This window comes from Spermophilus citellus (genome assembly GCF_964194105.1).
Source record: "Spermophilus citellus genome assembly, chromosome: 2".
In the NCBI taxonomy this organism is placed as follows: Eukaryota; Metazoa; Chordata; class Mammalia; order Rodentia; family Sciuridae; genus Spermophilus; species Spermophilus citellus.
In genome coordinates, this window is record NC_138183.1 from 5,037,166 (window position 1) to 5,062,706 (window position 25,541).

Here is a 25,541-nt window from a genome sequence, read left to right on the forward strand (position 1 = left end):
AAAAAAAAAATTTAGGGACTGGGGTTGTGGCTCAGTGGTAGAGTGCTTGCCTCACATGTGTGAAGAAGCACCAGGTTCAATTTTCAGCACCGCATATAAATAAGTGAATAAAATAAAGGTCTGTCAACACAAAAAAATCAAATTTATTTCTGTAGAGTAGCAAGCAAAGTAAAAGAAATGAAGGGAGAGAGGGAGGAAAGAAGAAAGGATTATATTCATAACAGCATCAAAAGTCAAATACCGGGCTGGGGATGTGGCTCAAGCGGTAGCGCGCTCGCCTGGCATGCGTGCGGCCCGGGTTCGATCCTCAGCACCACATACCAACAAAGATGTTGTGTCCGCCAATAACTAAATAAATATTTAAAAATTCTCTCTCTCTCTCTCTCTCTCTCTCTCTCTCTAAAAAAAAAAAAAAAGAAATACGTGGGGATACTTGTGAAACATTCTATATTTCCACACCAAAAACTAAAAAACTATTTGGAGAGAAATGCTTTTAAAGATCTAAATAAAAGAACTCAACATTTGTATTAGAAAACAGCATTGTAAAGATGTCAGTTATCCCCAATTAAATCCACAGATGTAAAGCAATCACAGCCCAAATGAGAACTCTGTAAGAGAAAAGGAAACTGACAAATCTAGAAGGTGTTCTAGGACCTAGCGATTTAGCTCAGTGGTAGAGCACTTGACTCTAAGGCCCTGGGTTACATCCCCGCACTATTAAAAAAAAAAAAAAAAGAGGAGGGGGGAGAAGGAAGGAAGGACAGAGGAACCTCGTTAAAATTCAGATGATTTAAAATAGCCAACCCAGACATGGAGGCACATGCCTACAGTCCCAGCCACTGCAAAGGCTGAGGCAGGAGGATCAGTTATGCCCAGGAGCTGGAGATGAAGCTGCAACCACCCAAATAAAAAAAATGGCCAAGATAAAAAGAGTGGGAGGGGACTTGACCTCCCAACATCAGGACTTACTATCAAGCCCCATAATGAAGGATGATAACGACTCAAGGAAAGACAGCAGACGCCTGGAATCTATCCAGAGGAGACAGATCTGAATGTGAAAATCAGCCAGTAAAGCTGCTGATCTAGAAGACCATAGAAGAGTATCTTCATGACCTATGAGTGTAGACATTTTTGTTAAGCCACAAAAACTCTAAGCATAAAGGAAAAGACAAGCTTGACTACCTTTAAAACAGAATTTTCACTGGGCAACATGGTGCACACCCGTGATCCCAGTGGCTCAGGAGGCTGAGGCAGGGGGATTGTAAGTTCAAAACCAGCCTCAGCAACTTAGCGAGACCCTAAGCAACTCAGCAAGACCCTGTCTCGAAATTTAAAAATAAAAAGGGCTGGGGATGTGGCTCAGTGGTTAAGCACCTCTGAGTTCAATCCCTGGTACCAATACATAAATAAAGAGTGAAAGGGAGCTACCAAGTGAGAAAGGGACTTGCAGTCCTGCATCCAGAACACACCAAGAACTCCACACTGACGGGGAGACGCCTGTGCGCACAAGACTTGAACGGGCGCACCGTAAAGAAGGTGTCCGAATGGTGGGCGAACACAGAGAAGAGGCTCCGCTGGTTTAGTCATCAGGGAGGCTAAGGAAACCCACTGAAAGACCAGGACCCTCCAGGAGAGCCAGAGGTAGGTGATGGCCAGATCTCAGCAGGAGGGGAGCCCGGAGACCCTGGAACTCCCATCCTCGGCTCGGATGCCGATGATGCAGACTTGGAACACAGCTCAGCAGCGTCCCCTGGGTCTGGATGTTAAGATGTTCACAACTAAGCTCAGAAAAACCTTTTTTTGTTTTTTAACCACTCCAGGCCCAAGCCCCTCTGGGTCACATTAGGGGGATTCTAGGACACACAAGTTTCCATGCCTGGAATCAGGAGGCAACCAACTCAATCACAGTTTTTTCAGAGTTGCCCTCAACCTTTCAGATTTTCCCTAGCTGCCTCTCCCCTGTGGCACTCTTGTGTGGCTCATAACTATGCTACTGATAAAAACGTGTCCCCCACATTGGACTGCAAGCTTCAAGTAAATACTTCAAGGCCACTTCTTCACTACTGTGAATCCCAAAACTTAAATTCCTGGGTCCAAAAGCCATGCATATTTTTTCTGTTATTTTTGAATTACACAATGTACGAATGAATACATCCTGTTTTAAAACTCAGCAATATATTGCACAAGCCCTCCTAGGCGTTCCCTCCACAAGAGCAGCCAGGATCAGCAGTTTGGAATTACATCCTTCAGACCCTGTTCTTGCACTTATATGCATTCGTGCATGCATAAGTTACACACACAAACACACACAAAACCAATGGTCATAATTAGTTAAAAGCATAAAACTTTTGCTGAAGCAGGAGGACAGCAAATTTGAGGTCAGCCTAACAACTCTCGGGGACCCTGTCTCAAATTTTAAGAAAGGGCTGGGGATGCAGCTCAGTGGTAGAGCACTTACCTCGCATATGCAAGGCCCTGAGTTCCTCTTCAGCAACACACACACACACACACACACACACACACACACATACACACACACACACACAGGGAAAAAAATTTCAAATCCCACTCACATCCCATGTGTAAATGTATGTTATTAACAGATACCATGAGTCTGTTTTCCATAAAGCTTATGGCAGAACACACCTGCCAGTAACAGAGTGAGGTCAGCAGTCCCCTCCAACTCTGGGTGTATTCCGCCTCTTGTTTGTGCCCAGCCTAATGCACAACAATCACCCTCCTGGTTTGCGTCTGCACTTCCGACCCCAGGACTCCAGCCTTCGGTCCTTCTCTCTGTGGTTTCGCAGATCTCAAGAAGCCCTCCCTTTCCACGCTGTCCAGCACCCTCCAGGAGACCACGCTTTCCTAAGCTCACTCTTTTTTGGAGGGGAGGCAGGTACCTGGATTGAACTCAAGGGCCCACGACCACTGAGCCACATCCCCAGAGCTATTTTGTGTTTTATTTGGAGACTGGGCCTCTTGCTTAGTGCTTTGCTGTTGGATTACTGTAGCTTTATGGAAGTCTTAATATCTGGTGAAGAAATTCCTCTCAAACTTTTAAAAAATTACGAGCAAGTTTTGCATGTTTTTCTTGGATGACTTTTTAAATTTTTCTTTAGTTGTTGATAGACCTTCATTTTATGTATTAATAAGCGGTGCTGAGAATCGAAGCCAGGCTCCCACAGGCAGGCCACCGCTGAGCCCCGGCCCAGCCTTTGTCTCCCATGTTCATTTTTGTCTTTTTAGTGAATTTTCTTGGGTTATTCTGCTTTGTGGTGCTGGGGATCTATCCCAGGGCCTCGCGTGAGCGGCAGCCCTCTCCCACTGAGCCAGCCCGTCTCTGTCACATGTTTAAAGCATGGCTTTCTTGTCAGAATGGCATTAACTCTACTTAATAAACGTTTTTATGATATTACATCTTCCTATCCTAGCCTTTTTTTTGGGGGGGGGGTCTTTTGGCAATTTTAATTATCAGATCCCAGACCTTTTTTGTTAAATTTATTCCTAAATTTTGCTGCTTTTATCATTATCATGAGTGGATCTTTATTTTATTAATTTATTTATTGGTACCAGGGATTGCGCTAGGTTGTTTAGGACCCCTCTAAATTGCTGAGGCTGGACTTGCATTTACAATCCTCCTGCCTCAGCCTCCAGAGCCATAGGAGCCTGGGATGACAGCAGCTGCACCAAGCATGACTGGAATTTTAAATGTCCACGTCTAACTGGTTGTTATTATTGACTTTATTTTGTTATTTTTATTTATTTTTGTGGGAGTACTGGAGATTGAACTCAGGGGCACTCCGCCACTGAGCCACATCCCCAGCCCTATTTTGGTTTTATTTAGAGACAGGGTCTCACTGAGTTGCTTAGTGCCTCACTTTTGCCGAGGCTGGCTTTGATCCTCCTGCCTCAGCCTCCTGAGCCGATGGGCCACGATTGACTTTTAAAGCGTTACTTTGTATCCAATCACTTCACTGAGCTTCACACCAGTTGTTCTTTCTTCAGGAATCTTTAGTTTTCATGCCCTTTCACTTTCCCATTAGCTGGAGGGTGGTTGCCTCGCGGAGCCGCTAGAGGGCGTCCGCGCCGCGGCCCTGGCTCTCAAGCCCGTGCCAGTTCCCCTAGCCCAGCCAGGAAGCCCATCAGAAAGGCAGGATTCCGGCTCTGCCTGCTGAATCAGATTCCGCACTTTAACTAGATCCCCCAGAGGTCTGTAAGCACTTTGGACCAAGAAGCAGTGGTCTAGAAGGTTTCCATTCCAACTGGGGAGTTCTGAGGATGGCTGGGGCTGTCGGATTCTATCAAGTACTTTTTCAGCAGCCATCTAAAAAAAAGGTTTCCTCCTCCTTTTTGTAGCTATCATGCATTTTTGGGCTCAACTTCCCACCTCTGCACCAGCCCTGTGTCCCAGGACACGAGGCCACCCCATAATCTCCAAGCTGCTCTTTCTCGCTTCCTCATTCCTGTCTCTCCAGGGTGGCGGGAGGCCAGGCTGCACTGGGGTGGCCTTGTGCCTCAGCTCCTGGTGGCAGGGCACACAGTGGCCGCCAAGAAAACCTCTGACTTAATCCGAGCTGCCATTCTCTTAGGGTTCAGCCTGGACACCCCGACTCCTCTGTCTGTGGATGGATTTTAATCTTGGAAAAAACAGGGGGTCATTCTCAAGACCACAGCTAACGGGATCCAGGCACCTGATACAAGAGCACCTGTGTGCAGCTCTACGGCTGTCCGGGGGTGGCAGGGTGGCCTGATCAGGGCAGCCCTCCCCAAGTGGAGACCCAGCCAAGCCCCAAACACTGGGCAACCCAGGTGGAGACAGGAGAGCAAGCAGAAAGCTGGGTGCAGCAGAAGCTGCAAGGCCCGCAGGGAGGAGGGAGCCGTGACCTAGCTCCCCGGAGCTGCGCAGGCCACTGCTAGAGCTGTGTGCCAACAGAGTCCCAGAGAGGGGCAGGGCAGGGCAGGGCGCCGGAGCCCAGCGGTGGGCAGATGTTACTCTCCGAACAGGGCATCATTTTTGTTGACTGAAACTAGTAGCTTAAATTTCTGGGCACGGGCTCAGTGTGGCAGGCCCTGTCTCCTGGCACGGTGCAGGGAGGAGGGCCCAGCCAGCCGGGGTGAGGAGGAGGTCTCCTCCCCACTCTCCCCGGGGAGTCCACACTGGCAGCTCCATCACCCAGCTGGATGGAGGTAGGGGCGGCTGGAGGTGCAGCATCCTTCCAGATGGCTCTGAAGACAACATTGGTCCCTGTGATGGTCTCCTAGGGACAGGGGTGAGACAAGAGTGCCAGGAGGCCCCAGGAGGAGACACAGGGAGACAGGCTCTGGCAGGTCCTGTCCCAGGGTAGGTCTGGGCTCTGAGACCACCTTAGGTTAGGACACTGCCTGAGCCTCAGTGGGCACTGATGAGGGCTGAGGCCCAGCCACAGTCTGGAGGGCTGCAGAGCCCACCTCTTCTTTGTCCTCTGGGGGCGACAGCTGGCCACAGGCAAGGAGCAGTGTCCACAGAAGCAGGGCAGCCGGGCCCCTTATCCCTGGGACTCCTGGTGTCCCCGCAGGAGCTGCAGCCTCAGGGGAGGTAGAGGGCCACCACAACATAGATGACCCAGCTGGTGGACACGAAGACCCCAAACAGCAAGCTGAAGAGCACGAGCGAGCGGGCCTTCCGCGAGGCCTCCTCGGCCTGGACGAGATCACCCCTGCCCAGGGCTGCGCGGGTCTGCAAGACAGGACCAGCGTGGGGTGAGCGAGCCGGAGCCCCAGGCCTCCCCGCACCCCTGGGGACAGGCCTGTTCTACAGACTGAAAACAGACACCCCAAGGAGCTCAGGGACCACAAGCCTGCAGAGATAGCCCGGTCCCTGCCACTCAGCAGCCCTCAGCCTCATCTCCCGCAACATCACAGCCACCCAGGTGGGGTCCTCATGCCACCACCCTGCACATGAGGAAAGGCTCTGGGTGGCAAAGTGACGCACAGGGCCTCCACCGCTGGGGTGGAGCCAGAATCAGGCAGGCCAGTGCCTCAGGGTCCCGCCTCCAAGCTGTCCTGACAGCTGTCCTCTCCCTGCAGTCCTGGCTCGCTGATGACTGGGGCCAGACAGCAGAGCAAGGCCAGGGCTGTGACCAGGTCAGCCTGGAACACTGGCCCCCAGGGGCTTGTCTCTATTGGAATGTCCCAGTGTTGGCATCACTGAATCCCCAGGGCCTCTTTGCAGGACATATGGTCAGCAATGTCACGAGGAAGGAGGGAAGACAGTGAGATGGAGGGCAGATGGGCAAGGTGATGGACCGCAGCCCAGAGGAAAGACGGTGGTGGGTGGAGAAATGGGGCTGGTGGGTGCAGAGGGTGTGTGGATGGATTGACGGATGGATGGATGGGTGAATGGATGGGTGTTAGCAGGTCATGGTGGGTGGCTGGAGGGATAGGTGGGTAAACTGGGCAGCCAGATAGAAGGATAGATGGAGGTGGATGGACAGAAGAGTGGACTTCACCACCTGTTAAAACACAAGCCACCACTGGGGAAACACCTTGGGCCTTATCAATCATTCACACCTCCGTTGTGATTTTTGTTCTTTGTTTCAAGACAGGGTCTCGTCAAGTTGCTGAAACTGGCTTCAAATTTGTGATCCTCCTCCCTCAGCCTTGGAAGCTGTCGGGATTACAGGCATGTGCCACCATGCCTGGCTTTTGGATTGTTTTAGCAGAATTTTCCAGAGTAGATCTTGAGCAGTGGGGGGCACAGACAGGACAGGGGAGGAAGTCCCCACACAGAGATTCCCAATTCCCACCCCTCCTGAGAGATACACCAGAGGCCCTGTTGCTGGGAGAGGGGGCTGCAGACCTCCAAGGGCACTGACTGCAGGCTGCATGCAGGGAAGGGCTGGGCCCACCCCACCTACCTCGTGGGAGTACACAATGGCGATCAGCCCAGTGAGAAGGCAGCAGAAGAGGGTCACCAGCACCGACTCCATCATGTAGTCCTTGGGCAGAGGCCTGTGCTCCACTGAGGGGGGTGCTGGCACAGCAGCCAGAGGGCTGTGGTACTGTGGAAGCAGGGCCACAGTGGTAAGGGAGGCCACCAAGCCCCAGACATGGTCCCAGCCTCCCCTCCACTGAGGACGGGTCCCTGAGGGGTGCCTCTCCTTCCTGCACCCTGGCCGCTCAGCCCCAGGGAGTCCTCTCGGCTCCCCTTCACACACTCCTGGTCCAGGCTGGGGCCACCGCCACATGCCCCCACCGCAGCCCCAGCTCTCTCACTGGCAGCCCGGGCTGGGCTTTTCTTTAGGGAAATCTCCTGGGCGCTCGCTGCGGGTGGTGCTTTCTTCCCTTCCCGGCCCTCGGAGCCAACCGGCCCCCACGGGTCGCGCCAGCCTGGGCCTGCACCTGGCCCTTCCTCCCGGAGACTCCTATTCACCCCTCAGAGCCCAGCGCGCGGGCTCCCTGGCGCGGGGGCCTCACCCTGGCCCGGCGCCCGGGTCGAGGGGCCGCGGGGGGCTGAGCGCGGGCGGCTCACCACGGGGAAGGGGTAGGCGGCGGCGGGCGGCGGGTAGAGCGCGGCGGGCGCGGGCTGGAGCAGCAGGGGCACCTGCGGGAAGGGCGGGTAGAGCGGTGGCGCGGCCTTGGGCTCCGGCGGCGCGTAGGGCGGGGGCTCGGCCTCGAAGCCGATGGGCGCCCCGCCGCCGGCCGCCGTGGGCCCCGGGCCGGCTGGGCGCTCGGGCTGCGCGGGGGCTGCGGGCGCGACCTGGGCATCCCCGGGGCCCGGCCCGCTCCCCGCCGCCGCCGCGCCCTCGCCGGGCCCGCCGTCCTCGGCCAGCAGCTGCGGGCGGCGCGGGAGCTGCGGGAGCGCAGGGCGCTCGGGGGGCGCGGGGCTCCGGGGCTCCTCCGGGGCTGGGGGCGCGGGGCCCCGCGGGTCCTCCGGGTCTGCGGGGCTATCGCCCCCTTTCACATCGGGACCTGGAAAGAAAGGAGGCTGTGAGCCCCAATAGGCCACCGGGCCACTTGGGACTCTGCCCCTCAAGCCCCCAAAACGCAGTCCCTCCGAGGGAACGAAGCAGACCCTGCCCCACCGTGGATGTGCCAAGCGCCCGGTTCTCTCCGGCAGGGTCTTTACTCCAAGGGCAAGGAGCCCCTGAGCCCTGTCCCAGCTGCCAGGATCAGCCAGGGCTTCAGCTCCAAGACACCCACACCCCTCTGCGCACCACCTCTGGAGTCTGGGCTTGGCCACGTGGCGTCTGCGGGCAATGGGACATTGACAGCTTGCAATCAGGACCCTTAAGCCGCATCTCCAGACGACCAAGGGAGGGATGGGGAGGCATGGGACCTTGGTAGTGGAGCATCCAGGAGGATGAAAACCTGGGGAGGGGTGGGATGGCCGCGCAACATCAGGAATGTGCTTACGGGCCCTCTCTGTGCATTTAGAAATGGGGAAGGTGGTAAATCTCTCCATCTGGCTACAAGGAAAAGCTCCACACAAAATACAAAACCACCACCTGAGGGCACTGGAAAGTGAACAACTACAGGCAGATTGTGGAGTCCACGCTCAGAAGCAGCTTCAAGAGCAGAGTTTCAGTTTTCCAACTCTTTCCTTCCAAGCTCTGAGCTCCAGCCCCAGAGTCACAGGATGGGACATGCAGCAGAAGGGGTGACTGAAACTTCAACAGATGACCTGTCATTCCAGCCAGAAGAGACAGGGAGGGCCCTTGCAGATGGAAAGAGCCAGAAAAGGGCATCTCCTACTCCTGTGTGGAGCTGGGCAACCCACTTTTTTGCTCAGGACTTTCTTAGATTTGCCTGGGAACTCCTGATTCTGGGCAAAGTGGGATCCTCATCACTCCAGAAGGAAGCTCCCCAACCTGGGCTCACCCTGGCTGCGGTGCAGGGGAGGAACCCAGATCTAAAGATGACAAACCCAGGAGCAAAACAGGCTGTGGAGTGAGCCAACCAGGTGACCGTGGCAACCACGAAGCCAGCATTTCCAGAGCATTCTAAAGGCACCAAGAACCTGCCAGTGTAATATTCGCCACATCCAGGGCAGATCCACGGTCATTTCCATATAAAGTAGAATTAGGAAAATATGACTGATCCTCAAGGCAAAGATCGTCAATAGACGCCAATTCTGAGATGACCAGAGATTGGACACCAGGACCTAGTGTCCAATATATATCCATCTGGGATAACTTCTTAGCAGAAAATTCGAGTTTTGTGTTGTTGTTGTTTAAAGAACTAAATGGAAATTTTGAACTAAAATTCATAATTTCTGAAATTAAAAATGCATTGACTAGGGCTGGGGTTGTAGCTCCGTGGTAGAGCACCTGCCTTGTACGGGTGAGGCCCTGGGTTCCATCCTCAGCACCACATAAAAATGAATAAATAAAGATATTACATCCAATATCTTTTTAAAATAAATATTTTTTAAAAAAATATTTTTTATAAATATTTTTTTAAAAAAAAAAGTGCAATGACTGGACATCAACAGAAGCCCTGAAGAAACAAACGGAGTCAATGAACTTCAAGACAGACCAATCAGAAGAACGGGGGGGGGGGACTGAAAAAAGAATTAAAAAAGATTTGGGGACTGTGTGGTAATACCCACCAGGGCTAGTGTGCCTGGGAAAAAGTTCCAGAAGACATTTTAGGGAAAATATTTTTGAAGAAATAATGGCTGCAAAATCCCCAAATTTGGTGATAGATAAATATAAAGATTCAGGCAATCCAAAAAGGGACTCCATGGGGAAATTATGTTAGCTCCATCATCATTAAATTTCTCAGAATTAACGATAATAACAAAGCTATGAAAAAAGGCAGAGGATGCCAGATCGTAGGCAGAGGAAGAACGAGAGAGCCCTGCACACATCTCCAGGAGACCACAGGGGTCAGAAGACAGTGCGTCAACCTGTGCTGAAAGGAAAGAGCCGCCAACACAGAACCTGATAGCTAAAGAAAAACCGGGCACGGTGGCACACGCCTGCAATTCCAGCAGCACGGGAGGCTGAGGCAGGAGGATCGCAAGTTCAAAGCCAGCCTCAGCAAAAGTGAGTCCTAAGCAACTCAGTGAGACCCTGTCTCTAAATAAAATACAAAACAGGGCTGGGGTGTGGCTCAGGGGTTGGTGGTTGAGTGCCCCTGAGTTCAATCTCCAGTACCAAAAGAAAGAAAGAAAACACTCTCCAGGAAAAGGAACGCTGAGCTTTCTGTTGCATAATAAATACATCACCACAAATAAACAATACTTATTAGCCCACCGTTCTGTCCGTCAGGCCCCCTCAACTTGGGGTGTCACAAGGCCAAGATTATGATATAAGGCAGACTAGGCTCTTATCGGTCAGTCTAGGGAAGAATCCATTTCCAAGTTCATTTGGGTTGTTAGCAAAAATCCAGTTCTGTGTGTGTGAGGCTCCTGTTTCCCTCCTGGCTATCATCCGGGGCTCATTCTGTTACCAGGGGATACTCTCATTCTTCTCACATGACTCCCTCCATCTCTTCAAAGCCGGGAAGGGCACATAAATCCTTTTCATACTTTGAAATTCTGTCTTCCACTTCTGCTAACAGTTGGAAATATTTATCTGCTTTTTTTCCCCCTTCTGTTCTTCTTTGTGTAGCTGGGATCAAACAGAGGGCCTTGCGCACACGAGGCAAGTGCCCTACCACTGAGCTGTGTACCCATCCCCTCTCTCCAATTCAGTGGGTCAGGAGCACCCAGAAAAATCTGTTTTAAGGTTAACTGACTTGAGCCTCCCATAACATCTGTCAAATCCCTTTGTAGATACTGAGATTAGTGTTTGATTTAACACTCTCCAGGAAAAGGAATGCTTGAGCTTTCTGTTGCATAATAAATACATCACCACAAAAATAGTAGTTAAACAATACTAATATGAGATTAGTGTTTTATTTAACCAGGGGGTGGGAATCTTGGGGGATCATCTTTGGAATTCTGCTTATTGCAAGTAAAACAAAGACAATTCTCAGATGAAAGAAAAATAAGAGACTTGCCATAAAAGAAAGAGCCAGGTGTGGTGGTGCACGCCTGTAACCCCAGCTGCTAGGGAGGCTGAGATGGGAGGATAGCAGATTCAAGGCCAGACTGGGCAACTTTGTGAGACCCTGCCTCAAAAGTAAAAAGGGCTTGAGGTGTAGCTTGGTGGCAGAGCACTTGCCTAGCATGCACAAGGCCCTGGTACCATCAAACAAACAAAAACACAGACCAATATCCTTCATGAATAAAAAGAAAAAAATCCTTAATTAAATAGTTGCATGTCAAATATTAAAAGGAATACATGGGCTGAGAATGTGGCTCTGTAGCCAGGTGTTTGGCTGGCATGTGTGAGGCCCTGGGTGTGATCCCCACCATCAACTCCCGCCCCAAATCACAAACAAACAGGACCATGCAAAATAGGTTTGACATTTGAAAATCAGTCAGTATATTAGAAGAATAAAGAGAAAAAATATAGAATCATTTCAATGGATGAGAAAAAAGCATTTGGCAAAATCCAATGCCCATTAGCAAAGATACACACATGAATTTTTAGCAATAAGAATAGTAAGAACATACTCAAATTGATAAGGGGCATCCATGAAAGAAAACCATTAAAGGTAAAAGACTGAATTCCTCCATCCTCCCCAAGATCAGAAACAAGGTAAGGATCACCATTTTCTGACTTCTATTTAACTTGTTCTGGTGTCTTGACCATAGCAATAAAGCAAGAAAAAAAATGTATAAAGAAATCTTACCACTCTATGATTCAAAGATCTCAATAAGAAAGTAGGTGAAATACATGTAAACCCTTCACCAAAGAAGATATTTGAATGGTCAATAAGCATATAAAAAGATGTCAGTGGCATTAAGGAAATACTATAAGAAGACATCACCACACGCCCTTTAGAATAGAGACATTATATGGGGCCTTTGTTGCCCAGGCTGGCCTTGAACGCCTGGGATCAACTGATCCTCCTGTCTCAGCCTCCAAGTAGCTGGAAATATAGGCTTTCACTCCCATGCCCAATCCCAGTTAAAATTTTAAAACAACAAAACTGACCTTAGCGTATGTTGGGAAGGGTGTAAGATAACTGGAGCTCACACACAACTGCTGGTGGGTAAGTGAAACAATATCACCACTTTGGAAAAAACCTGACACTTCCTTCAAATGTTAAACATACCTCTACCATATGATCCAGCTATTCCACTCAAGATATTTATCCAAGAAAAACATATGACCACACAGATTTGCTCATGAATGTTTATATCACCTCTCTTGGTAGTATCTCCAAACTGGAAACAACACACATATCCAACACACATAAAAATGAATGGATAAGTCATTTGTGCTGTCTTCATACATCTGAAATGGACCCCAGTGATTCCTATTTCATGGAACTGGTGCTCTTGGGGAATCCTCCCCTGGAATAGGGGCTGCACGCATGACTTGCTCATGAAGAGGACACAGCTGAAGACACAGGATATCCCTGCTAAGGGTAGGGGTCTTTGTTTTGTTTTTGGTACTAGGGATTGAACTCGGGGGCACTCGACCACTGAGCCACATCCCCAAACCTGTTTTGCATATTATTTAGAGACAGGGTCTCACTGAGTTGCTTAGCACCTTGCTTTTGCTGAGGCTAGCTTTGAACTCTCCATCCTCCTGCCTCAGACTCCCGAGCCACTGAGATTACAGGCCTGCACCACTGCGCCCATCTAGTAGGATTTTAAAAGCCTGTGGCTTCTCCTCACTTGCTCTCCGCTCTTGCTTGGTGTTCCCTCTCTTTCTGTTTCTGGTAACTCCAAGAGGAAGCAAGGCTCTGTGAGAAGCCCCACGCAGAGGCCCATTTTGCATGGGCCCTCACACCACAGCTCAGGAGGAACCAAACCTGCCAACACTCAGATGAAGGAGTTTGGAAGCAAAGCTTTCAGCTCCTCCTGAGTCTTGAGATGAGCACCAGTAGCTGGTGAGGAACTCAGAGGCCAGGTAGCTAGCTCAACTGTAGCCAGATCCTCACCTGTAGAAACTCTCCAGTAAACACTGCTTATTGTTTTAAGCTTCAAATTTGGGAGTAACTTGTTATGCAACAACAGCTTACTGATACAACTTCTTAGCAATCAAATGGAAATGAACCCTTGACACAACGTGGGTCTATCTCCAAATCATTATGTCAAGTAGTGAATCCAGCCAGGGGCACAGACCTACAAGCCTGTAGTCCCAACTACTCAGGAGACTGAGGCAGGAGGATAGCAAATTTGAGGCCAGCCTCAGCAATTTAGTGAAATCCTGTCTCAAAATAAAAAATAAAGAAGTCTGGGAAGGGCTGGGTTGTGGCTCAGTGGTAGAGCATTTCCCTGGCATGTGTGAGGTCTTGGGTTTGATCCTTAGCACTGCATACAAATAAATAAAATAAAGATCCATTGACAACTAAAAAAATATTGTTAAAAGATGGGTTCTGGGGATGTGGCTCAGTAATAGGGCACTTGCCTAGTGTGTATGAAGCCCTGGATATCATCCTCAGAACCACAAAAAAATAAAATAAAAACAAAATGCTTGCACACTGGGGCTTGACATCTTGTGTTGCTGGGAATCTGCACCACAGCCAACCTTCCAGCGGGGCCAGGGAGGATAAGGTACCCCAGAGGATCACCTGTAAGGATGAGATACCTCAGAGGATCCCCTAGTGATCCCCAAACCACCTGCCCAGGTGAGCTAGCCCTGACAAGCAGGTGTGGCACAGGAGTGAAATGCTCTGAGCCCTCGTGTCCCCATCTGTAAAGTAAGGATAACATTAATAGTAATTTTAAATACTATCAGTGGGGCTGGGGCTGGGGCTCAGTGGTAGAGGGTGGCCCCGCATGTGTGAGGCCCTGGGCTCCATCCCCAGCACCAAGACAACCAAAATAACAGCAAACACAGACCAGGCTGCTCCTGAGAGCTCCTCTCCGCTGTCCTCACCTGTGAGTGCTTCTGTTTTTATGATGGCATTTCACAGTGGGGAGCTCAGGCTCCTAGCAAGAGCCTCAGCGAGGGACATCCCTTCTGGGGTGTTGTCACAGGAATGTCGAGAACCTGCCCCAGTTATCATAACAGAAACCACAGTTTCCTTGGATCCCGCCAGGGCAAATACCTGGCCCGATGGCACCGAGATAGGGCCGCAAAGTAAATAAATCTGCGGCAGCTGGGCCTGGTCTGGGGTTCTCAGGTTTTGGACACCTGAGCCTGGGACATCCCAGCCAGGAAGGGAGGCCTGGGCTACAGCCTGGGCTGCAAAACGGGGATGAAGTTAGGGTCTTGGAGAGACTGCCAGCCTTCGCTGCCACCCTCCCGGCAGCATCCCCTGGCTCAGGTGGCAGATGGGATCTGGGTGCGGTCATCCCAGCTTCTGCAGGTCAGCGGGGCCGGAGGTGGCAGTGAAGGGCATCAGGGCTCCGCACGGTCCCGCCACCACCGAGGGCAGGGGTATGTTTCCCGGCTCGGCCCCTTCAGTGCTGGCCGAGGCGGAGCCCGTAGCGAGTGCGCCACGTTCCTCTGCCGTCTTCTTCTCGGGGCCTCCCATCCCGCCTCCCGCCTCTCTCGGTCTCTGCAGCAACTCGCTCGCGGGCCCTTCACCCCCATCTTCCTCCCTCTCTCTCTGTCCCCTTTTTCGGGGTCCCATTCCCCTGATCTAGGACTTCAGCCTGGCCAGAGGCGTGAACAGGGTCCCCAGTTGCAGGACGAACAGGGGACGCCGGGGCGGGTGGGGAACGCGCCGGGCGTGCAGGGGGGAGGCCAGGCCAGAGTTCCCGAACTTTCCACGGAGCATCCCGGTGCCCCCCGCCCGGCCCTAGACAGGGGTTCTGGGCGCCCCCTCCTGCGCCCTCCCGCACCCACCGGGCGCCCCGCGCCCGCCGCGGCCCTCACCTGCGTCCATGGCGCGAGCGGCGTCCGGTGCGCGCGGGATGCGCTGCTCCCCTCCCGGCGCCTCCCGTCGGGCCGGCTCGGCTGGCGGCGCCGGCTCGGGTTTCCTGGTGCCGGCAGCGCGGCTGGTTAATAATTGACCGCCTTTGTTTGCCGACGGCTGTGTCAACACTTGGCTCCTTGCACCCCGCACCCGGCGCTCGGCCCCAACCTGCCTCGAGGCCCGAGAGCGCCACGGCGGACCCCGCAGGGCGGCACCGTCTGCGCGGGGACTGCGCAGCGCTTTGCGGAGTGGGGGGGGGGGGGGCGGGGTGCTGGGGAAGCCAGCGGCCCAGGCGATTGCCCCCATGAGGACTGGGGGAGGCCCCCAGGAGAGGGACGTCGGGGCTCCCCGGCCCACCCAGCCAGCCAGAAGAAGGTAGAAAGGTGGATTTTCATGTGAAATTGGAGATTTAGAATATTGTGCAGGAGACTTCCCCTCGAAATGTACCCGACTGGGCACCTGAAGCAGATCCCAGTCCGATCATCTGGAAACACAAATAAACAACTCTCGCGCCAATTTTTTGCATCCATAGCTGAACGTGTAGGTATCGAGGAAGATCCCCAGGAGCCGAGAATGCAGAGGCAGCAAAGATGGGCCCGGAAGCCATTGCGCGTCTCAGCGGTCTCAGAGGTCCAGGGCTTGCGGCTTACCCCAGGAGTGGACAGGAGATGGAACTCCGGGTCAATAAGGCAGAGCGATAGGACCAAGAGAGGTGACAGGGAAGCTGGGTCTGGATGAAGACATAAAATGCCCGGGGAGACTTTTGCACCCGTGCACTGTGTTCACACTCAGCCTGCCCTCAGGTACAGGCCAGCCTGGAAACTTCTAGATGAAAAACCATTGTTAAAAATAAAAAGCAGGCCCAGGGGTGAGGCTCAGGATAGAGCCCTTGCTCAGCACAGGCAGGGCCCAGAGTTCCATCTCCAGCATCACAAAATAAAAAAAGGCCTGAAGGTGGGAATCCAGGAAAGAGCTGTGGGACTTACTCAAAGCAAATGCAAAACTCCTCAGGCAGGAAGGACACAGCCCCATTGAAGCTGGGGAGATTTCCCATGGGAAAAGCACTCAGAGGTGAGTTCACAGTCCCCAATGGCAGAACCCACAGGGAACAGCCCACCATGAGGGAGAGACAACAGACCAGCACTGCAGGATTCAACTCTGGGTGAGTCAGGAGCCGACCAGGAAAAACAGAACCCACGTGGAGTGTTTAACACAAAGTTATTCATTGTAGGGAGCTGGCTTTACAGACAACAGAAGAGGCAAAGTTAATCAGAGGAGATTTAGCATGAAGACAAAGTTGATGTGACAGAGCAATACACTCAGGGCACAAGGTGGGTAAGGTCCACCCTAGGGTCTGGCAACAAGTGGGCAACCTTGGAAAAGAATTCAAAGACAAGAGTAGATGACTAAAAGTCGCTCTGGTCTTAACTATGTGACAATATTTCTAAATAATGCCAGTGGAAAAATTCTCCACCCTGAAAAGAATCTTGTTCTGAATAATTCCTGTGGTTACTGCAGCTCCCAGAAATCCTGTGGACAGGCTTCCACATTCCAGGCAGACTGGGAGAGTCCTCTCCCACGAACATCCCCCAGGGGAGAAGAGCAAGATGTAAAACTATCAGTGTTTCCTCAGTGAAAATCCCCAGCCAAATAACCTCCCACCTGCTCGCAGAAGCCCCACTACCTTTCTAGTCCCTCACTGGAACATCAGTGACCACTCACCACACACCTGAAGCAGCAGCTCACCTGGGGGAGACACAAACAAACAAATGGGGGAAGAGAAGCTTAGAGGGAATAAAAAATAAAGAAGAGTCAGGGAAAATAATACTTTAAAAAAGGACTGTTAAATATCCCAAGAAAAAGCCAAGTGGGTGGCACATGCTGTGGCTACTTGGGAGACTGAAGAAGATCCTAAGTTCAAGGCTAACCCACACCACTGAGCAAGATGTAGGGGGAATGGAATGTAACTCAGGAGTAAAGCACTCCTGGTTCAGTCTCTAGTGCTGCCAAGAAAAAAAGATCCAGAGATTAGAGAAGGCACTCATGAAACAAGAATAGAATGCTGTAAAAAAAATTCATAAAACAAAAAGTTCTTGAGAATTAAGAATTTCACAGCAAAAATGAAACACAAAACTCAATAGAAAGTTGGGAGGTAGAGATAGAGAAAGTCTGCCAGAGGAAAAATATAAAAGTAAGGGGAAACATTCCAGAAACAGCCCAGGACAACTCATCTCCGAGAAATATGAGTTCCACAAAGAATAAGGAATCACAAAGGGGAAGAAAACATCAAATGAAGAGTCCAAGAAAATTTTCCAGGACTGAATCTTCAGATGGACAGAGCTCACTAAGGGTCCAGCACACAGGAAATTGGCCACTCCAAAGGGATATGATTGTGAAATTCCAGAATATAAATTTTCATTGGAAAAAAGTAAGTTTCAGGCACTGGAGTTGTGACTGGATTTAATTCTCAGCACCACATACACATAAATAAAATAAAGGTCCATTAACAACTAAAAAATATTTTTTAAGAGAGGATTTTTAATATTTATTTTTTAGTTCTCGGCGGACACAACATCCTTGTTTGTATGTGGTGCTGAGGATCGAACCCGGGCCGCACGCATGCCAGGCGAGCGCGCTACCGCTTGAGCCACATCCCCAGCCCCTAAAAAATATTTTTAAAAAAGTAAGTTTCAGGGGCTGGGGATGTGGCTCAAGCGGTAGCGCGCTCGCCTGGCATGCGTGCGGCCCGGGTTCGATCCTCAGCACCAGATACCAACAAAGATGTTGTGTCCGCCGAGAACTAAAAAAATAAATAAATATTTTAAAAAATTCTCTCTCTCTCTCCTCTCTCTCTCTTTAAAAAAAAAAAGTAAGTTTCAAGTGCTGGGGTTGTGGCTCGGGGTAGAGCTCTTGTCTAGCATGCTTGAGGCACTGGGTTCGATTCTCAGCATCACTTAAAAAAATAAAATAAAAAGGTATTGTGTCCACCTACAACTAAAAAATAAATGTTAAAAAAAGTGAGTTTCATACACTGGATCAAGAAAGAATCAGAATGACACTGAATTTCTCTATAGGAACTTTGAAAACAAAAGAACAACAGACGAATGCTTCAAAATTCTGAGGAGGATGAATTTCTAATTGCAGTGGCCAGTTCCTTTTGAATATGGCAGAAATGACCCCAGATGACTTCTGTGGTCCAGTCTAAGATGCCATGGGCTCAGGCTGGGCTGGGGCTCAGTGGCAGAGCGCTTACCTCGCATGAGGCCCTGGGTTCCATCCTCAGCCCCAGATGAAAATAAATAAAATTAAGGTATTGTGCCCATCTACAATTAAAACAAATGTTTTAAAAAGCCGTGTACTCTCACTCTAGGGAGTCCCCTCTTTCTCCAACCATATTCTAATTAGTTCATAACAGCGCCATAGTAGTTGGTTTAAGGATGCTACCCAAACACTGCCCAATCCCAAACCCCACACCGTCTGGAAGACATTCTAGACAGGACACTTCTACTGTGATTCTCAAGTCAGAAAGCCGCTCAGGGCAGCAGCCAGGCTGGACTGGTGGTTTCATATTTATACTTTCACTATTGGTTAAGTGTTTATGTGGAATGGACTTGACCTTGATGGCTCATTTTCCATTGGCTCCATTTGCACTCCTTGGTTGGTCAGATCCATGTGCAAATCTGCAGTGTTTCAGATTTTGCTGGTCACCCTGGTTGGGGGCAGTGAAGGACAAACAGCCACTGGGGCTGGTAGACAAGCTGGGTTCCCTGAGGTTCCTGGTGGTGACGCCAGACCTTGGGGCTCAGCATGACTTCCTCCACTGAAGCCCCCAGTAAGGGTGTGCCTGGCATCTGCCAGCACAGCTGGTGGCTGGTGCAGGGGCAGCCAGCAGGAGCTGTGCTTGGGCCTCCCTGTGCCATCACAGCTGGGGGTGGCTCAGCGTCTAGCAGTGCAGAGGGTTAGAGAGCCCAAGGCCCTCTTCAGGGAAGGGCGGTGGAAGACCTGACATGCTCTTTGGACCTGAGCTGCCAGGCTGCGAGGAGCCCAAGTTGTAGGAGAGGACACTGTGAGCGTTTGGGGTGATGGCCACTGTGGGTAGCCTGGTGACAGCTCCAGCTGAATTCATAAGAGACATCACGAGCCAGCCATGCAAATGAGCCAGCACAGGCACGCCAGTGCAAGGGAGCCACAGGTCACCCCAGGCCCACATCTATCTGGCTGCCACCAATGGAGCGGCCCCCAGAGAGCCACAGCCATGCCAATCAATGCCAGAACCACGAGAGAGAACAAGTGGCATCTTAAGCCATTAAGTATTGGAGTGCTTTGTTTTGTAACAACAGAGAATCAGAAAACCCACTGGAATTCCATGGCCAAGCAAAAAGATCAACAGAGCATAAAATAGAATATTCAGGATCTCAAAAGTTCCACCTCCCGTTGCCTTTCTCAGGAAGCATCACCCCAACGAGGAAGTAAGAAAGAGGGAGGAAGCCTTGGCCCAGGCTACAGGAGAGAAGGCTCAGAAATACTGCCCAGAGACGAAGGCTGCAGGGGGGGCCCAGAGGGGCAACCCCAGAGAACCCGCCAGAATTAACATCAACCTCCAAGTTGCACAGATCCGGGCAGGCACACAGCCAGAAGACCCGCCCTGCGCATCTCACATCCCTGCTGCAAGTGGGTGGGGCCACCTCGCCCGAGGCCAGCCAGGCAGCAGTGAGTGAGGGCTCAGGGTGAAGGACCAGAGTGCCACGCCCAGCCCCATCTTTCTTAAAAATAAAATTTTTGCTTCAGTAATGGCACCCACCTGTAATCCCAGCTACTTAAGAGACTGAGGCAGGAGTATGAGTTAATGGCCTGTCTGGGCAATTTAGAAAGACCCTGTCTCAAAAATAAATAAATAGATAAGAATTTAAAAGATTAAAAAAAGGGCTGGGGATGTGGCTCAAGCGGTAGCGCGCTCGCCTGGCATGCGTGCGGCCCGGGTTCGATCCTCAGCACCACATACCAACAAAGATGTTGTGTCCGCCGAGAACTAAAAAATAAATATTAAAAAAATTCTCTCTCTCTCTCTCTCTCTCTCTCTCTCTCCTCTCTCACTCTCTCTTTTAAAAAAAAAGATTAAAAAAAAAAAAAAACCTCTAGGGGCTGGGGCTAGGGCTCAGCGGTAAAGAACCTTGAATACATATTACCAAGTGCAAGAGGCCATTCTGGAAAGCTTAAATGCCATGTGACCCCAACTATAGGACAAAACTGTGGAGACGGTAGGATCAGGGGTCAGCAGCGGGTCGGGAAGGGTCAGGAGGGAGGGAGGGGTGAAGACATGGAGCACAGAGAAGTGACAAACATGATCTGAGCAACACTGTGCCGAGGTAGGTGCATGGGTTGAGTGTAGCAGAGGACCTCTCTGGCGGGTGCGGGGGGGGGGGGGGGGGGGGGGGCTGTGCACGCTGGGTTCCAAGGTGGCCTTCATCTACTGTTTTTTGAGACGGGTCCTTGCTATGTTGCTCAGGCTGGCCTTGAACTCGAAATCCTCCTGCCACACCCTCCTGGTAGCTGGGATCACAGGGGTGCACCCCTGCACTTGCTTTCTTTCATGATGACCGATTAAAGGGCTGGGGCAGCCTAAAGCAGCATTTGAAGACAAGCTGGTGTGGTCAACTTTAACAGGCAGAAGGAATATGGAAAGAATGAATAAAAGTGAAGCCATCACAGAAAAGCCAACTTATTACATTAGCTAAGTTTTGTGAGTGGGCACACATCCTGTATTCACGGTGTGTAAAGGTAAAATTTCTAAGCTGATTCTAAGCTGCAAAAGTCTGAGTTAAAGTGTAAAAGACCGGGCATTGTAAAGTCTCTAAATGGCGAGGCCTGGGCTAAAAAGTAAAAGACAAGGCATTGTTACAACTCCTCTGCTACCCCCGGAACCTGTAATCTCTGTAGCTGTTAGGACAATACCTGAACTGCCCAGTAAATATTTCTTTTGGTCCCCTGGTTGTTCAATAGCTAAGGGCTCCGAGTAGCACGGCACGTAAGCATCTAGGCTCCAAAACCAATCAGTTTAAATGTGTACCCCACTTAGGAATGACCAATCACCCCTGCCCAGACTGTTCCCGCCAATGAATGGACTAATCATGTATCAGAATTGTTGTTCAATTTTCCCGCGCCTCATGATGATTTGTTCTGATGCATGCAAAGCCCCCCACCCTCTCCAAAAAGTGTACTTAAGCTCTGCTTGACCTCTGCTCTGGGCTCTGGGCTGCTCTCCCTTCTTGAGTGAGCACGGAGCCCCAGCGCGCTGGAATGGATCCCCAATAAATCCCCCCTTGCCATTGCATGGAGCCAGTCTCGTGTGGTCTCTTTCTCTGACGCTTCGCCGGACCCTTACAGGTGTAACCAATAACGATTCCCACCCGCAATCAATATTTCCAGAAATGAAAGATACACACACACACACACTATATATATATATATATATATATATATATATATATATATATATATATGGCGAGTCCCTTTCTCCGTCAGCCTGGCTTGTGAGCTTTTCATTGTTCAGTTCCCATTTTCTCTTCTTGGGTCAGTAGTGACAGCTCCAGGCCTGTTTGCTTTTGTAGTTCTCATGTCATGGTCATAGTCTTCTTACTCAAGCTGGCACAAGTGTGGCTCCTAGTCTCTTTCTGCTCCACAGCAGCTGGTTTAAAGCGTGCATATGAAGTTTTTTTTTTTTTTTTTTTTTTTAAAGAGAGAGTGAGAGAGAAGTGAGAGAGGAGAGAGAGTGAGAGAGAGTGAGAGAGAATTTTTAATATTTATTTTTTAGTTCTCAGCGGACACAACATCTTTGTTGGTATGTGGTGCTGAGAATCGAACCCGGGCCGCATGCACGCCAGGCGAGCGCGCTACCGCTTGAGCCACATCTCCAGCCCGTGCATATGAAGTTTGATAGTGAGACTTTAGTGCAGACCGTTCCTCTGAGACCCAGTGGATCTTCCTGGCCTGCTGAATCGGGTGATCAGTCTTGATTTCGTGTTCCAGCCTGGACTGACTGTCGTTCGTACCAGAAGTTGGAGCTTTGCACCTCCGCCACCATATTGAGTCAGGAGCCAACTCCTAAAGGTGCCTGCGTGTGTCACGTGTGACCCAGGAATACGAGGCAGTTTTGCATTTGTCTCTGAATCCCTGTGGACTCGCTGGTCCTGACCATCTTTTCTGTTAGTTTCTCAGCCTGGGGTTCTGTGCACTGATGGCGCCTGTGTGCTGCAGGCCTGCGGTTCCTCATCCTCGGTGATGACTCCCTTCTACCAGAGCTTGATGGACAGGATGGTTTGCTTCAGTGTCTCAGAAAAGTGGTCCCTATAGGCTCCAACTGTATGCAGAGGGCCATTCAGAAACCCTGTTGCTGGGTGGAGTTGTGGCTTTGACTCCAGCCCTAAGGCATACATCTGGAGCTGGCCCCTTTGTGGGCCCCTGCTGCAAACCCCCCACCAGGCCTTTCTTCATTCCAAGGGCCTGTCCAGCTGGTGGTCCAGAGGTGCTTTGGGGTTGGGTGGGGGAAGAGGCAGACCACAGTACAAGTTCATAAATGTGGGACAAATAATGGAGCGAACCAGGATTTCCTCCTGACCCTTGTGCTTCAACAGCCACTCTTCTTCACAAGATGTGGGGGTGGGGGGTGCCCAGACGGGCTGGAGAGCAGGGGCTGGGTATCTGCGTGGTGGTGGCCACTGCAGTCCAGAGGCCTGAGCAGGTGGACCCAGGACTTGATGGCTTCTTGGCACTGGGCCTGCCCCAGGGGCTCACCACACCTCAGTGTCTCTTCACCCTGGGAGGACAACTAGTCAGCAGCCTGGCTGGCTCTTACAGGGTCTACCAGTCCCCTGGGAGGCTCAAGGAGGCACATGGGACAGACGCCAGCAGTGTCACTGTTACCGAAAATACAGGAAAATATGAAAAAATTATGGCAAAGGAAAGAGACAAGGGGTCCTTGGAGGTGCAGAAGAGCAAGGGCTTACTCAGTAGGGTAAGGGTGGGGGCTTTGGGGGCTCCTCCAACAGCTGAGCCCCGCCCTCTACCGGCCCAGGCTTCTGGGTTGTAGGACTTTCTCAAGCAAGTGGCCTCGATCCCTTTCCCTCTTCCCAGGCAGCTCTGGTTCCTGCCCCAGCTGCTGAGCAAGCGAGATTACAGAAGCAGAAACTAGCAGGTTGCAGCTAGGACCCGAGATAAAACGGAAACAGAAACACCTAAGGAAGGAGTTGCTGCTCCATCACAGAAGGCCCTGCCCTCTGCTTCCCGCCCTTGCCTCAGCGGTTTGTCAGGGAAGAACGGGGAGGAAACCTCGTTCCTCCATACAAACGACTGGCTGATTTGGGGGCACCAGCCGCTCCTGGGCACCTCTGCCCACCAATGGTGAGGACGCACTGTGTTCCGGGGGCTGCTCTCTGCCTGGACTTCACGTGCGGAGGTGTGGCTGAGCAGCCCCAGGGGGAGGACAAAGCTCCGGGAAGATTTACTCCATCTCCTAGGGAAGCGACCTCTGGGGCCACACAGGGCCACCCGAGGAGCCCAGGCTGGGTCAGGAGGCAGGGCAGCAAGGTGGAGAGAGGCTGGGTCAGAGCCTTCCTTGAGGCTTTGGGGGGGAAGGAGGCAGGCAGGGGCAACAGTCTAGGCTTCCCAGTTGAGTGGTCCCAGAGGGCTCTGGGCTGTCTCTAGCTGCCTGGCACCTGAGCCTGGGGTGATTTAGTGCAGGAGAAATCCTGACTAGGGGTGTGAGAGCCTTTGAAGGAGGCTTGGTTTGGCTGATTGGTGCATAAAGGATGTACCCCCACCCCAAACCCCTGCTGGTATCTGCGTGGGAGCTGCCAGAGCTGGGAGGGAGTCCTCCCTGGGGTGTAGGTCCCCAAATGCCAGACTTTGAGGTCTGACTCTCTTCCCTTGACTGTGCCCCGAGAGGACCTAGTTTGCCACTAACTTTGCTGCTGCAGTTATTCAAAGGTAGAAGACTTAAGCCAAAAAACCAACAAAACACCAAAACACCCCAGGAATCCTTATGGGAGGTGAGCTGAAGAAAAGCAGCCCTGAGCCGGGAAGCAGAAGTGCATCCTCTTCCAGAAAGGTTGGACTACGCGGAGTGATGCTGTCTCCTCATCTCATCAGCTGAATGGAAGGTGAGGCTCAGAGAGATTAAGTAATTTGCCCGAAGTAACACAGCCAGTATGTAACCTCGGACCCCGAAGCCCATGTTCTCTCCAGTCCTTCACACTGCAGCAGAACTCCTTATAGGCACCGCTTAGACCCTTCCCGATGGTTCTAGCAGATCTTGAAATACCAGCATCAGTGGTACTTGAAATACCAGCATCAGTGGTACGTTCGTTGAGCAGCACCACCCTTATCAAGGAGGAAGTATTAAAAGCTGTGCCAAAAGAAGCACAGGTGGCATTTCTGGAAGGGGATGCCAATGTCACACTGGAGGAGAACTAGAGAACACACCGCGTCTGCTACTGCTCTGGTCTTAAGAAAGGCGAGTCAGCATGCTGGCTTTAAAGACCCTGGGAGCTGCAGACCCTGGAGTTTAAGCAGGACACCCATCAAAGGAAAAACGGAATGTGACCATGCTTGCCGGATTGCCAGGGAGGCTGGAACGACCGCCTGTCCCAACGGGCTTCTGCCCAGGCAAAGCCTGATGCCACCCAGGTGAGAGTTCCACTCTGGGAAGCTACACAGAACTGCTCCATTGCTCCTGAAAGAGTGGAGAAATCCAAAAATGAGAAATCTGAGGGGCGGGGCTATGGCTCAGTGGCAGAGCGCTCACCTAGCACATGCGAGGCACTGGGTTCAAACCTCAGCACCACATAACAATGAAATAAAGATATTGAGTCCACCTACAACTAAAAAATAAATATTTAAAGGGCTGGGGTTGTAGCTCAGTGGTAGAGGGCTCACCTCGCATGTGGAAGTCACTGGGTTCAATCCTCAGCACCACATAAAAATAAATAAATGAAGGTATTGTGTCTATCTGCAACTAAAAAAATTAAAATAAATATTTTAAAAATGAAAAATTTGAGATTATTATTGTTGATATAAGTGGCCACCACAAGCAAGAGGACTCCCTGAAGAAAGGTTTCAAGCTGCTCACGCTGTATAACCTGATGACACTGTTTAGGTGACAGACACCTACACTGGGCAGGCGTCTGAAACCCAGGCTAAGGCTTTTAAAGATAAAGTGGCCTCGGTAACAGTGACAAAACTTGGTGGTCATGCAAAAGGAGGTGGGGGACTCAGGCAGTTGCTGCCACAAAAAAATCCAGTGATTTTCATCAACGTAGGGGAACATGGAGATGGATTGGAACCTTTCAAAACAGCCTTTCCTCAGCAAACTTCTGGGTGTGGGTGACAGTGACGTTAACAAGCTGAAGCTGGATGACTCTGAAGCACTTCTAGAGAAGCCGAAATACAGTCAGTTTCATTGCAAGACATATGCCATGAAAATGGGCCAGTTGAGTCGGATCTTGGGAATGATACCTGATTTTGAAACATATTTTACGAGTAAAGGAAATGAACAGGAGTCAAGGGCAAGGCTGAAGCAATTAATGACAGTAACAGACAGAATGCTGGGCCCAAACCAGACGGTGCCAATGGCGCCA

At 51.1% G+C, this 25,541-nt stretch overlaps 1 protein-coding gene across 1 annotated transcript; it reads right to left on the minus strand.

Moving 5' to 3' along the window:
- Window positions 1-5,294: 5,294 nt before the first annotated feature.
- PRRT1B (proline rich transmembrane protein 1B) lies at window positions 5,295-15,216 on the minus strand (the record flags this gene model as incomplete). The annotated part of the gene is made up of 4 exons (XM_081269571.1): window positions 5,295-5,716; window positions 6,897-7,040; window positions 7,511-7,950; window positions 14,871-15,216. The coding sequence occupies 4 exons, from the start codon at window positions 15,214-15,216 to the stop codon at window positions 5,567-5,569; spliced, it is 1,080 nt and encodes a 359-aa protein (XP_081125697.1). The 3' UTR covers window positions 5,295-5,566.
- Between the last annotated feature and the right edge of the window lie 10,325 nt (window positions 15,217-25,541).